This window comes from Cervus elaphus, chromosome 16 (genome assembly GCF_910594005.1).
Source record: "Cervus elaphus chromosome 16, mCerEla1.1, whole genome shotgun sequence".
NCBI lineage: Eukaryota > Metazoa > Chordata > Mammalia > Artiodactyla > Cervidae > Cervus > Cervus elaphus.
The window spans coordinates 34303061-34316499 of NC_057830.1; the positions used below are offsets into that span (position 1 = coordinate 34303061).

Consider the following 13439-nt stretch of genomic DNA (forward strand, 5'->3'; position numbering starts at 1 on the left):
CGGACTGCACGTTAGAGTCACCTGGGGGAACTTTTAAACAATAACAGCATGGACCCTACCTGAGACCCAATTAATTTGAAATCTGAGTCCTCACCAAAATGTGTACATGAGTGTTCATAGCAGCATTCTTCATCATAGTTAAAACAGATGCCCATCAACTGATGAAAGGATAAAGGAAAGTGGTATATCCATACAATGGAATATTATTGAGCCATAAAAGGGAGGAAGTACCTACTGATTCCTGCTACAACAGGGATGAAACTTGAAAACATGATGCTAAGGAGTGAAAGAAGGAGGGGACTTCTAATAGGTATTGGGAGGTTCTTTTGAGGGTAATGAAAATACTTTCTTATGAATCTCTAACTTTGTAAATTATACTAAAAACCACTGAAGTGTACAATATAAAAGGATGAACATTATGTGAATTATATTTCAATAAAGCTTTTATTTTAAAAATTCAGAATCTGGGATGAAGGATCTTGATGTTAGTAGTAATATACCTTTTCCAGGCAGGGTAAGCCTGTAGCCCAGGGTTGCATGCTCTGATCCTGTGATTCTCAAAGTTTGGGTCCCTGGACCAGAATCAGCATTTCTGGAGAACTTCTTATAAAGGCCTGGCTCCAACTCGGACTTACTGAATCAGAACCTTGTATTTTCAAAGGCCCACCCAGTGATCCTGATGCATTCTGAAGTATGAGGACCTGCATGGCAAGACATTACTTAAAAATACAGAAAAGCCTGGGTTTGCAGCCTGGTTCCTCCAGCTTCTATGATGTGACCGTTGTTAAGTGCATTTACCTTTCTGTACCTCAGTTTCTTCACGTAAGAATGTGGATTGCTTCTTCCTATGAGAGAGCTGTGAGGATGAAGTAAATTAGTGTATTTAAAGTGCTTTTAAAATAATAATTTAGTGCATTTAAGCACATTCCTGGTGGCTCAGTGGTAAAGAATCCACCTGCAATGCAGGAGATGGGGGATTTATCTCTGGGTTGGGAAGATCCCCTGGAGGAGGAAATAGCAACCCACTCCAGTATTCTTGCCAGAGAATCCCATGGACAGAAGAGCCTGACAGGCTTCAGTCCATAGGGTTGCAAAGAGTTGGACGTGACTGAGCAACTGAGAATGCAATGTGCTTTGGATGGTGAATGGCGCCTAGTAGGGCTCAGTAATAACATATATTGTTATTACACTGATTACTCCAGAAGCTATAAACCATAGGGAAAAGGGAAATTGTATTGTTAGTTCTAGAGGTGGCCTTTAGAGCATCAGCCAGTGTCTCTCCAGCACCTAACCTGACCCCCATCCTCAGCTCCTATAGTAACAGGTACCAGAGGAGAAGCTGGAAGTAGGGGTGAGTGGGGGCATATTCCTACAGAGCTGTGTACATCAGATGTACACTGATGTGTGTACATCAGATGACACTGATACTCAGAGGATGCTCTGTCTGTTCCAGGCACTCTTGAGTATGTATGCACATCTCACAAATAGTATCCCATTTAAAACAGACTTTCAGTATCAGGACTGGACAGACCTCCATAACGCCATGGGGAGGGGTCTCTAGGTAGAGTGACTCTGCCCTGAAAGTTCTGGGGGTGGTGAGGGGAGAGTTGTGACAATAGAAAAGAGAGGAATAATGAGGCCACCATGTGAATATACAGGCGTCGCCCAGTCAGGTGCTGGGGACTGGATTTCCCTGTGAGATCAGAGATTTGAGAGTAGCCAGTGCTTCTGTGCTGAGGTTTTGATGAGCAGCTGGAGATGGAAGTGGGGAGAGGGAAGACCAGAAAGGAGGCTAGAGGAGAGAGAACTGCTTTGCTACTGGGCTGTGCCTGTGTTGCCTACACTGGGAGGAAGGCTTGCTCTGGGCTCGTGGATGGGAGAGCCTGGGAACAGAGAGCTGGAACGGGTCAGTTAGAGCTGGAGCCTGAAGCTCTTTTATTTGCCTTCAGAGTGTTTGACGTGGTTCCCGGGTATGGCCACGGGCTTAGAGAATTGGCTTTGGTAGCTCAACAGTGAGAAGGCAATGCAGAGGTTTGGAGAGTGATATCAGGGGAAGGGGAAGGAAGAAAGGGAGAGAGGGTATCATATAATGAGCAAGGAGTACTATAGGTGTTTTCAGGTCATTTTGTCTCATTTAAGGCTTCCCAGGTAGTACTAGTGGTAAAGAGCCCGCCTGCCAGTGCAGTAGACAAAAGAGACATAGGGTCAGTCCCTGGATCGGGAAGATCCCCTGGAGTAGGATATGGCAACGCGCTCCAGTATTCTTGCCTGGGAAAATCCCATGGGCAGAGAGGAGCCTGGCGGGCTACAGTCCATGGGGTTGCAAAGAGTCTGACATGACTGAAGTGACTTAGTACATCTTATTTAACCCTCCTCAGAACACTATGAAATAAGTATTCTAATATCATCATTCTTTTAAAAATTTGTAAAGAAACTAAGGCTCAGAGAGGCTCCATGACTTGACAAAGGTCACAGGACCAAAAGCAGGAAAGAATCCTGAGCCCCTGTGTTTTGGGGTAAAATGCCACCCGGGAGTCATTCAAGGAGAATGTGGGGACTCCGAGGTTCTCCGATGCACGTAGGTGGCCTTGGAATGACGTGGGGGTGTTTGATAAAAATACAGACTCCCGGGCCCCTATCTAGAGGGACTGAATGAGCCTCTCCAGTGATGGGTCCTGGGAGCTGGTACTCCTAACCCTGCCCCAGCATCTACTGATACACAGCCAAGGGTGGGCACAACTGCATGCGTGTCCTGTGACCCAGCCACCTTGCTCTTGCCTTCATTCATTTCTTTCCATCCCACTGTCTGTTTCCCAATTCCCTGGGGTTTTGGGGGGTTCACGCTCTCAGAATAAATTCCCTTGTTAAAACTCCACAAAAGATCTCAGCCCAGACATTATCAGGCATCTCCCTGGATATTTGGGAGGGCAGGGGATTGGTGGAAATGCTCTTGATAGAGTGTGTCTGAGCCAGTGAAACCACACAAATAATCATCGAGGGCACTTTGCTGTAAGAAAGAAGCCAACGCTTTTTTCACTCCTCTCATCCTGACCAGACAGCTATTCGCTGTCTTTCTCTGTGAAATGTGCCTTCTAGCCAGTTTTCCTTGACATACTTGGCAGGTTTGTGCAGATGCAGTGGAGCGCTGTGAGGCCTCCCACCAAGAGGCTGTTCTGAGGCAGTGTGGCCTCTGCATGGGACTTGGAAGGGCAGGAGCTGAGGCTGGACCGGCGAGAGAGCCGCCCACTGCTCCCTAGATGAGCCCCGGTCTATGGAATTGCTGTGCTAGCCACACCTCCATAAAATGGGTACAGAGTTGAGTCTGAATTTCAAAAACTGCAATTAGGACTCCTAATAAGCTTTTTTAGCAGACGACCTTGCCCTGAGCATCCTTAGGAACCTAGAACCAGAAACTGCTTTAAAAATGTTTCTCCACCTCCCACCTCTGAATACTTGGGAGCAACAACTCTGCTGAGATGGGGAGAGGCAGCTGGTGATGGGAAATGTGTCCAGGCCTGTGAATCTCTGGGGCTAAGATTGGAGATGGGGTAGCAAAGAGACCCAGGCCAGGCACATCCTCAGGGGAGGAGGCACAACGATGTTGCCTCCGCGAGGTTTGCTGAGCCATTTCTCCTCTTGAGTGCATGTGGTCTGTAGCCTGGCTTTACCAGCAGCCTGTCCTAGGCATCTAGACCCCTCTGTGGTGTGGATTTCATGTGCTCTGCTTATCCTTGGGGCTCCTGTGCTGTCTTCTCTGGGCCCTGCCTTGACAGAAACCCCTCTCCCTGGGCTTGACCCCCTCTCCTGCCCATCTTGCTCCCCGGATTCATCCTCTGTAGCCAGTACTCCTCTCTGTGGGTTCAGATGGTTTGCAAGACAGTATTTTCTGTGACTTTCCATGGTCCTGAGGACAAAGACCGAATCTTTAACAAGGACAGCTCAAGGTCAGGTCCTAGTAAGTTAGTGGAGAGAATGTGTGAGTGAGACTGTGTAAAATAGTCGTAATAACAGCACAGGGAAATGCACATCAGATCATCAGTCCCCCCAGTGCTCAGGGTCTGGGCTTTTACCTGCTGGGCCTTCTGCCTGGAACATAGCCACCACTGGCCCTGTTAACACCTTCCCTCCCCTGCAGCTCAGCTCAGAGGTCTCTTCCTCAGGCCACCTTCTGCGGCTCCCAGATCAGATCAACACCACCCCCATACTCTCATTGCATCTTTTCCTTCATAGCACCACTGCTTGTAATTTACCTCTGTTCTCTTCTTTGTGGGGTTCCCAGATGAATACCCATTTCCCTCTGGGCCTTACATTCCATGAATGCAAAGTCGGTGTCTTCTTTGAGCTCTGTGCTGCAGTTAATACTGCTAAGTGATGGAACCCAGGCTTCATGGACTCGGGCGGGGCTCACTGCCCACACCGAAGCTTCCAGACGCAGCCCTCGTTGTGTGATTGTCTCTACTCAGAATTCCATACAGCATAGTGTTCTGTTTGTTTTTTATTAAGATTTTGTACTGATCAATAGTTAAAAATGATCCTGAACTCTGGTAGACCCATTCTTTCTAATTTGTTGGGTTTAACTGCATCAGGCTCAAGGTGACTGACGTTGAGGTGTCCTGAGGTATCATAGGAATCAAATGCCCCGTGTGTGGCCTCTGGACAGCCCATGTTCTGAATTGTTCTTTCAGAATGGTGGTGTTTTGTTCGTATTTACGGGAAGGGCTCAGAGGTGCTGAATCAGGGCTTGGCTGGGCTTCTGTGTATCCTCGTGTATCTTAGTCATCGACCGGTGAGGTTTCTTTTAAAGGGCACTGGGTCATGGTGACTTAAGCCATCTTAATACTCAGAAACCAGGGATCACTTCCATGGTGACACAGGCCCCTTGTGCCATGTCCCAGAAAATACACAGTAGGTGAGTTCTCTGTGACATGGGGAGGGACCTGTGTCACCAGGGAACTGTTTTCTGCTGCAGTGCTGGCATAGTTCCAGGCAAGAAAGTCTGCCCAGCAAAAAACTGTAATGATGCCCTCTGCCTGAGCCCACCCTCTTCCTGTCACTGCAACAGAAACTGGGAAAGAATCCCTGCTGATCATCAATATTGCCTGGTCCTTTTTGCAGATCATGACCCGGTAATAGATTATGATACCAAATGTGTGGGTCACCAACAGCATATACAATAATGAAAAGAGATCACATAGAAAAGGCCAGATTGCAACATACATGGTGAAAGAAACATTTCTTTCAGGTGTGTGTGTGTGTGTGTGTGAGTGTGTGAGAGAGATAACAGTACAATGTATCTCTTTCTTGGCAGTCAGAAATATCTGATTACCACACATTACAGCATGTTCTGCTTGGACTTTTCAGCAGCATACCACCTCTGCTCTGCTTTTTCTTACAGGTATGCAAAATCCAGTCAGATCAAGACGGTGTCAAGCAGCAAGATATTTTTTAAAGGAAGTAGATTTCGATATAGGTGGGTACCCATGGTTCCACTTCGATGATGGGGCTGGGTTGGGCACAGCCTTTGATGTTGGAATATGGTATTGATACTTTAAATCAGTGCACTTTGGCCCATACCCCAGTTTGGGGGCTCCCTTTCCACTCATCTCTTATGCCTACAGGATCTCTCAAACTCTGTAGTAATATCCCCTCATGGAGGAGTAGAAGGCATGGATTCTTAGAGTTGGGTCAGACCGCTGTGAAGTTTAAAAAAAAAGAAAAAAAGTGCACACACCTCTCCCCTTCCACTCTGAACATCTGTGCACAAATACTGTGTTTCTGTCTTTTTTGCAGCGGTAAAGTTGCCAAAGAGGTGGTGGAAGCCAGCTCCAAAATCCAGAGAGAACCCCCAGAGGTGCACAGGTGAGTGGGGTGGTCCCCACGACTCTGGGAGGTTTCTGGGTGGACAGGAGGGTTTCAAGGCAGACTTCGCCAAATCCACTAGGACAATGAAGGGAGCGAGGGCTCTAGCTGCCCGGCCCTGTGTCGTTTTCAGCCCCCGTTCCAGGCACTCCCATCATCCCCCGGGTCTCACGCAGACAGGTCTGGCCGGGCTCCATTCTGAGTTGCCGGCTCTGCAGGGAGTCATTGCCCTGATTTGGCCTGGAGTGTCATGTGAACAAGCAGGAAGCATGTGAGGTGTGGCTGAGCTGGGCTGTCTCCTGACTTGAGTCTATCATCCTGTCCTCTTAGAGATGCTCTCTGCCCTTGCCTCTGTTCATCACTGTGGCCAGTTCCCACTGGCCCAACTCCTCCTAGACTATCTCACATGAGGGGGTAGGGTGCCCATCACTCATCAGACCTTTAATTCCCCAAAGCCACTCAGAGGAATGAGGAGCTTAGTCATTATCGGGACAACGGTGTGCTTCTCTGTTAACATGGCAATATATGTAATTCTGAGGAATAATAAATATTCTCTTAACCATGCTGGACCTCTTATCACCACAGTTTACACAGATCATTGTGCATCCTAAACTTCAAGCATGCTCCGTATCTAAAGCTGGACATTCTCATCCTGATTTTCCTCCTTTTGAAGGCAAGATCATCATAAGATATATTCTTTAGGAAGTTCTCACACACTGGTGGGCACCAGTCCTTCCTTCCCCACCTTTGAACTTGGATTCTCCCTTATGCTCAGATTTTTTGCCCAGCCTCCTCTCTCTCCAGGGTGACCCAGTGAGCTGGGTACCTCTCACCTGGTCCTTGGGGTGGTCAGGCAGGAGGAGGCCACGGTCTCTCAGAAGTGTAGCTAAGCCAGCCAGCGTAGGCCCCCACACAGGGGAACAGAACTGAAGTCAGCATGAAATCTTGTGCAGATGTGTAGAGAGAATAGTTCATTCCTGGTTTGGGGTGATCAGTGGGAAGCTTTTCATACTGTTCATGGAGTTCTCAAGGCAAGAATATTGAAGTGGTTTGCCACTGCAGGGGACCACATTTTGTGAGATCCGGAAGCCTGGAGTGCTGCAGTCCATGGGGTTGCAAAGAGTCAGACACAACTTAGTGAATGAACAACAAATGGGAAGCTGTCACATGCAAGTCTGCAAAGCAGCCTCTCCTGCTTTAAGAAGCAGGAGAAAACTGTAGAGCGAGGGAATCAGGGGTGCCCTGGCTGGGACCCCTTGGAGCAATGCCTGTGAAAGTCTCAGAGTTTACCTGTCCATGACAATGGTCATTTTTTTTAAAAATAGCCTTTTTTTTGGGGGTGGGGGTGGGGAATAGCCTTTTTATAGCTCCTCCTCTGCCTCCAATTGTGGTTACTCAGTGAAGCAGAAACAAAAGAAGAAGAAATAGTAAGACATATCATTGGAATGTTTCCAGATTCTTTGGTTTAGAAAGACCTCAGGGATCACCTGGTTCAGTGTTTCTATTTTACAGATAAGGGAACTTGAGCCTTGGAGAAGTTAAATGATTCATCTGAGATCATAAATATTTTGGTGGCACGAGGAAGCCTAGAACTCCAGTGTTGCGCCTCTGGGTCCTGTGTTCTTTTCTCTATAGCATCTGCTGCCTGGAAAGCCCCTGCATTGTCCTAGAAGCTGGGGGAGCAAACCTACCCCAAGGGCTCAGCTTGGGTTTTATTCTTCCAGCTTGGAAGCATGAGTGTTTGATCTTAAAAGAAATACTCGATTCTGGGGAACCCCCTTGAAGGCACAAACACAAAGTAGGAAAATGTTTTTTAACAGTATACTTTCAGAAAGACCTATTCCAAATATGCAAGGTTTACCAAAAGCCCATAGTTACTGTCTACAGATGATGAATGAGATCAGGAAAGAGGTTGGATGCATGAGACAAGTGCTCGGGGCTGGTGCACTGGGAAGACCCAGAGGGATTGGGTGGAGAGGGAGGTGGGAGGGGGGATCGGGATGGGGAATACATGTAAATCCATGGCTGATTCATGTCAATGTATGGCAAAAACCACTCCAATATTGTAAAGTAATTAGCCTCCAATGAATAAAAATAAATGGAAAAAAAAAGGAAAGAATATTTTAAAACATTTCCCTTTTAAATTTACGTTTGCATCATTTGTGAGAATGAAGCCTTCCTAGATCAAGGCTTCTTAAACCATAACTTGCACAGGGATCATCTAGCATTCCTGTTAAAATCAGATTCTAATTCGTGAATCTGGCATTTCTAATGTGCTCCCAGACGATGGCCATGTGGCTAGTTCATGGTTTGCACTTTTGAATAGCCAGACTCTAGATTACTGGTGGTAGAGGTGGTGGAGGGAGCAGATTCACCCTAGTGAAAAGCTTTTCCTGGAGTGGACTGAGCCACCAGAGCAGATGAGAAATGAGGCATCCATCAATTCAATTTATAGTTTGTTTGTTTTTTTCTGGAATCTCCTAAAGTCTCCCAGAATATCACTGCAACCAAGGCTCTATAGGCCCTTTCAGCACGGATTCTCATGCTCTTCCTCGCGCCTCCACTACCCCCTCTTACATGTTTGTGAAAGGGGGCCTCTCTGGCCCTCAGTTCTTTGGCAGTATCTCTCAAACCTCTGACATCACAAGGAAGAACTTGTTTAAAGTAGTGATACAAAGTACGCTCTGGGAGGGCAAGCCTTGTGCCTATCTTGGTTACCTCCATCTTACCCACCACTTTACACAGCGCTTGGTCAAAGTCGGAGGTCAGTAGGCATTTGTTGAATGAATGTATGCGCTGGGAGTGTGGGATGACAGCTTTACCTCTAATCTTCTGGGACCTGAGATCTGTCCGTGGTGCTGCCTTGGGGACCTTGCCCTCCCAAGAAGCAGCTGTGGTCAGAGCCAGGGTGGCATGTGCCACTTCTAGCAGCCACTTCTTGTTCCTTCCCAGTAGCTGGCTGCAGGGCAGGGAGTTGTTTCTCTGGAACAATTATCGTAGTTTCGAATTGTTTTGACATCTTTGCAGTGGCTGTCAAAAGTGAGAGTATAGTAGTGAGCTCTATCTCTGGCAGTGCTCAAGAAGCTCTGCTCATCTAGAACAGTGATGATAAGACTTCCCTTAGTTTTCTTTCCTCTCCCTTGAGATTCTCCTTTTCAAAGTATAGCCAGTTCTTGGACTTCTACTTCTGTTGATATGTGTGTGACATAGAGAAACAGATGCAGGCTGAAAACACTGTCTTGGGATTTTTCTTTTTTTCAAAAAGAAAAGATGCTCACTCTCACGTTAGCTCACTGATCTTTGCTGATGACAAGATCCTCAACTGAAACTCCATCAGCTGGCTACTTGGTGAGAATTTACCTGCCCATTCCAGGGCCCAGTGAAGTAGAGGGCTGTAGCTCAGAGTTCAGATTCGGCTCCTTAAACCACCTGGGCATAGAGCCTCCACCAAGGGATTCCCAAAAACAGCACTTGTACCTGAAATGAGCAACCAGCGAGGAGTCATGAATGGGTCTAACCTTGGCTTTGTTGCTGTGGTATATATCCTGCATAAGTCAGTGTCTCAGATCATCAGCTTGTTCATCTATACAATGAGATTCATGTATCCCTCCCTGACTTCTAGACTTTCTTATGGGCATTAAAATTATGAAGTGCACTAAAAATGAGGTGGTGATATTATTGTTATCACTGCTCATCCAAAAATGGGATGCTAGAATCTGACAGACACGTTCACATTGAAGTCTCTTCAGATGGAGCTTTTGCTCACAGGCCAGCACTTCCTTTTGTTCCAAGGAATGGTGGCCTTAACTCCACAAACCTTGTATTTGTTGCTCAATATTATGCCATCATTTTTTTTTTTTATTAATTGGAGGCTAATTACTTCACAACATTTCAGTGGGTTTTGTCATACATTGATATGAATCAGCCATAGAGTTACACGTATTCCCCATCCCGATCCCCCCTCCCACCTCCCTCTCCACCCGATTCCTCTGGGTCTTCCCAGTGCACCAGGCCCGAGCACTTGTCTCATGCATCCCACCTGGGCTGGTGATCTGTTTCACCATAGATAATATACATGCTGTTCTTTCGAAACATCCCACTCTCGCCTTCTCCCACAGAGTCCAAAAGTCTGTTCTGTACTTCTGTGTCTCTTTTTCTGTTTTGCATATAGGGTTGTCGTTACCATCTTTCTAAATTCCATATATATGTGTTAGTATGCTGTAATGTTCTTTATCTTTCTGGCTTACTTCACTCTGTATAATGGGCTCCAGTTTCATCTATCTCATTAGAACTGATTCAAATGAATTCTTTTTAACGGCTGAGTAATATTCCATGGTGTATATGTACCACAGCTTCCTTATCCATTCATCTGCTGATGGGCATCTAGGTTGCTTCCATGTCCTGTATGCCATCATTTTTTGAAGCCACTCTTAGAACACACTTGCAGTTCCTGAAGGAAACTTTTCTTCTCAACAGAGTCCTTACAGCAGCTTCACTCAGAAACTGTTCTATGGAGAGTGCTCATGAGTAGGCTACAAAGCAGGTCTGGCACTTTGGCAGAGGCTGCTGACAGAGGAGGGGCGGCCACAGCACAGACACTCACCTGAGGGGGGACAGAAGAGCCTCTGCCGCGGGTCCCTCCTGGTTGTGATCTACAGTGTGATTTCTGGAGGAGGGGAACCTTTGTCAGTTCAGCTGGCATGCATGTTCAGAGATGGATGATTCAGAATTAGTTTGTGCAAGAAAGGAAAATGGGCTTTTCAGAGGTCAGAAAACTAGATAGTCCACACATATGACACGTGCTTTGCAGAACTAAGATTGCAGTCATGAAAGCCACAGGGCCAATAAAAATCCCATGAAAATCTCAAAAAAAAGAACAAAAAGAACCCTTCTACAATAAAAGAAGCCTTTGCTCCTGGTGATTTTAGTCTCCCTCTTACTCCTCCCTTCCTTTCTTCCCCTGTGAGGAATCCCTGCTTCCCCACCTTTTCCTATAGACCACTGCACCTGCCAGGACTTCTCAGACATTCCCTTCCCTGGGAGGTTCTTTCCTGGCTCTCCCCTCACTCACAGCAGGGTCGGGTGCCCCTTTCTGCTGTCCCCCTGGACCCTTGGCCATCTCCCATGAGATGTGTGCTTTTTTGTGTAGCACACAGAAGGAGTCGTGGCTGTAACACACTACAGAGTCATGAAGTGAAAACAGTGGTCAAGACCAGGGCTTTAAGCGAAATGAAGTAGGATGGAAAGTAAAACAGAGTCTCACACATAGCAAGATTACTGCTGTTACAAGAAACACTTTAGCTATGTCTTCCTGTATCTGTGTGTGCATGTGTGTGTGTAGAGCATGCATGTGTGTTAAGTAGCTTCAGTAGCGTCTGACTCTTTGCGACCCTATGGACTGTAGCCCACCAGGCTCCTCTGTCCATGGGATTCTCCAGGCAAGAATACTGGAGTGGGTTGCCATGCCCATCTCCAGGGAATCTTCCCAACCCAGGGATCAAACCTACATCTGTTTTGTCTTCTGCATTGGCAGGCAGGTTCTTCACCACTAGCACCACCTGGACTGGTGTGTGTACAGAGAGATGATATCAAATGTATTTCTGTAATGTGAGTCTTGGTCCAAAAAGTTTGAAAATCATGGTTCTGGGGAGTGAGTAGTTTAGGATGAGGACCATGGTTCCCCAGAATGATACATACATATCAGCTGCAAAATAAAGGATTGTAGAATGAAATAATGAAGACAAGAACTCCATGGTTAAGCAAGTCCTTATAAATTTCCATTTCAACTAGTGGCAGCTTTTAACTCTAGATGCTACCAGCTTCTTCCCTGTCTGGCCCTGATGCTTAACAGAAATGCCCAGGCTATTAAGGCAATCCCATCAACTGGCCTGGAGAACACCCATGCCAGTCTGAAAGGCCAACTTAATGCCAAGTTTACTTCAGTTTCAAACAAGATGGCAAGATGCTAAAAGGCACATGATGCTAAAGGCAAGATGCTAAAAGGCACATGAGAATGGATAGGTCAGTCTCTGCCTTAAGGTGCTTATCAAGGTGGGGCTGATTAATACACCAATAATTACAGGGCAACAAATATAACAAATGTGGTGAGTTGTGAAAGAAGGGACAGTAGAGTGAGAAGAAAGGGGGAGAGGGAGTTAGCGGTGAAGGCAATCCAGGAGGGCTTCAAGAAGGAGACATTTGACATCTTTGAAGAATGGATTGGTTTTAGTTTGCACCATGGGAAGGGTGCTGAAACACCCACCAGAGGCACCCACCTATTGGAGGGCAGACAGTGTAAATGGGCTGCCTGGCTATCCTCCAACAGTTTTGATAAGACAACCTGCACAGTTTCCTTGCCATCTGCTCCCTGTTGCAGCTACTAACACACATGTTCTTCTTTCAAGAGGAGAAAGTGGAGCTGCATTCTGTGGCTGCTTGGTGAGGAGGGTGTGAATTTGTGTGGGAATATTAAATATTGATAGTAGATGCTGGACATCCAGCAACACCAAAATAGCTCTCAGCTGTAGATGGCCTGTGCCATCTTCTGGGAAGAGTTTTTGTTTTTGTGGGTTTTGGTGGTTGTTAAATTACTTTGAGCCATGCCCTCCATTCACTTGTCTGTATATCTAGTTCGGTGATATCTTCTCTTGTGTATTTCTGTTGCCCATGTCTTTTTTCAATGCCTTGTCTTGTCGCACAGCATGTCCAAGTCTGAGGACATATGGGGAAAGATATTTTCTTTCATGTGTTGCATTAGCACACATGGACATTAGAAGACATGTGAGGACCTTAAGGATAAAAAGGGCTGCGTGTCATCTTTCCCACTGGCCTGACGCACTGTGTGAGTCTACAGGCAGGGCCCAGCTTGGGTAGTCAACTGAGAGGGAGGGGCCAGTGTTCCTGATGGAAACCAGTTCCCTCTGGCTTGTATCTGTTTTCAGAACAAATATTTCTCAGAGCCGCAGCTCCCACTCCTTGAACAAGCAGCTCATCATTAACATGGAGCCTCTGCAACCCCTGCTGCCGTCCCCCAGCGAGCAGGAAGAGGAACTTCCGCCAGGTGAGGGTAAGTACGCTTCTTTCCAAAGGCCGGCAATTGCAGGCTTACCCCGGAGGAATGAGGGAGGCATCAATCCTGGGCACCTTGGGTAATGTGTTGAGGTGGAGGTCAAAATGAGTCATAAACTGTGTTTTTAGTAAGTAAACTGTTCACATCTGGAAGGCTGTGTTATCCTGAGAGTTCTATCAGTTTCTCCCAGAGAGAGTTCACTGGTACAAAGCATTCCTAAAATTACATGTTAAAGAAGTAATGGTGTTAGACCAATATCCAATATGGTAGCCCTTACCCACGTGTGGGCTTCCCAGGTGGGTGAAAAAATCCGCCTGCCAATGCAGGAGATGCAAGAGACACAGGTTTGATCCCTGGGTCAGGAAGATCCTCTGGAGTAGGACATGGCAACTCATTCCAGCATTCTTGCCTGGAAAGTTCCATGGACAGAGGAGCCTGGCGAGTTACAGTCCATGGGACCACAAAGTCAGATGTGACTGAGCACATGTAGCTATTTAAAACTAACTTAAGA

At 46.7% G+C, this 13439-nt stretch overlaps 1 protein-coding gene across 3 annotated transcripts in view; it reads left to right on the forward strand.

Annotated features, from left to right (window-relative positions):
- FRMD3 (FERM domain containing 3) overlaps positions 1-13439 on the forward strand; it is a 326745-nt gene that overhangs the window by 249293 nt on the left and 64013 nt on the right. For all 3 annotated transcript variants that reach the window (XM_043927504.1, XM_043927505.1, XM_043927506.1), the window contains exons 11-13: positions 5396-5470; positions 5791-5859; positions 12801-12925. In XM_043927504.1, coding sequence (XP_043783439.1) covers positions 5396-5470; positions 5791-5859; positions 12801-12925 — 269 coding nt within the window. The remainder of the gene's footprint in view (positions 1-5395; positions 5471-5790; positions 5860-12800; positions 12926-13439) is intronic.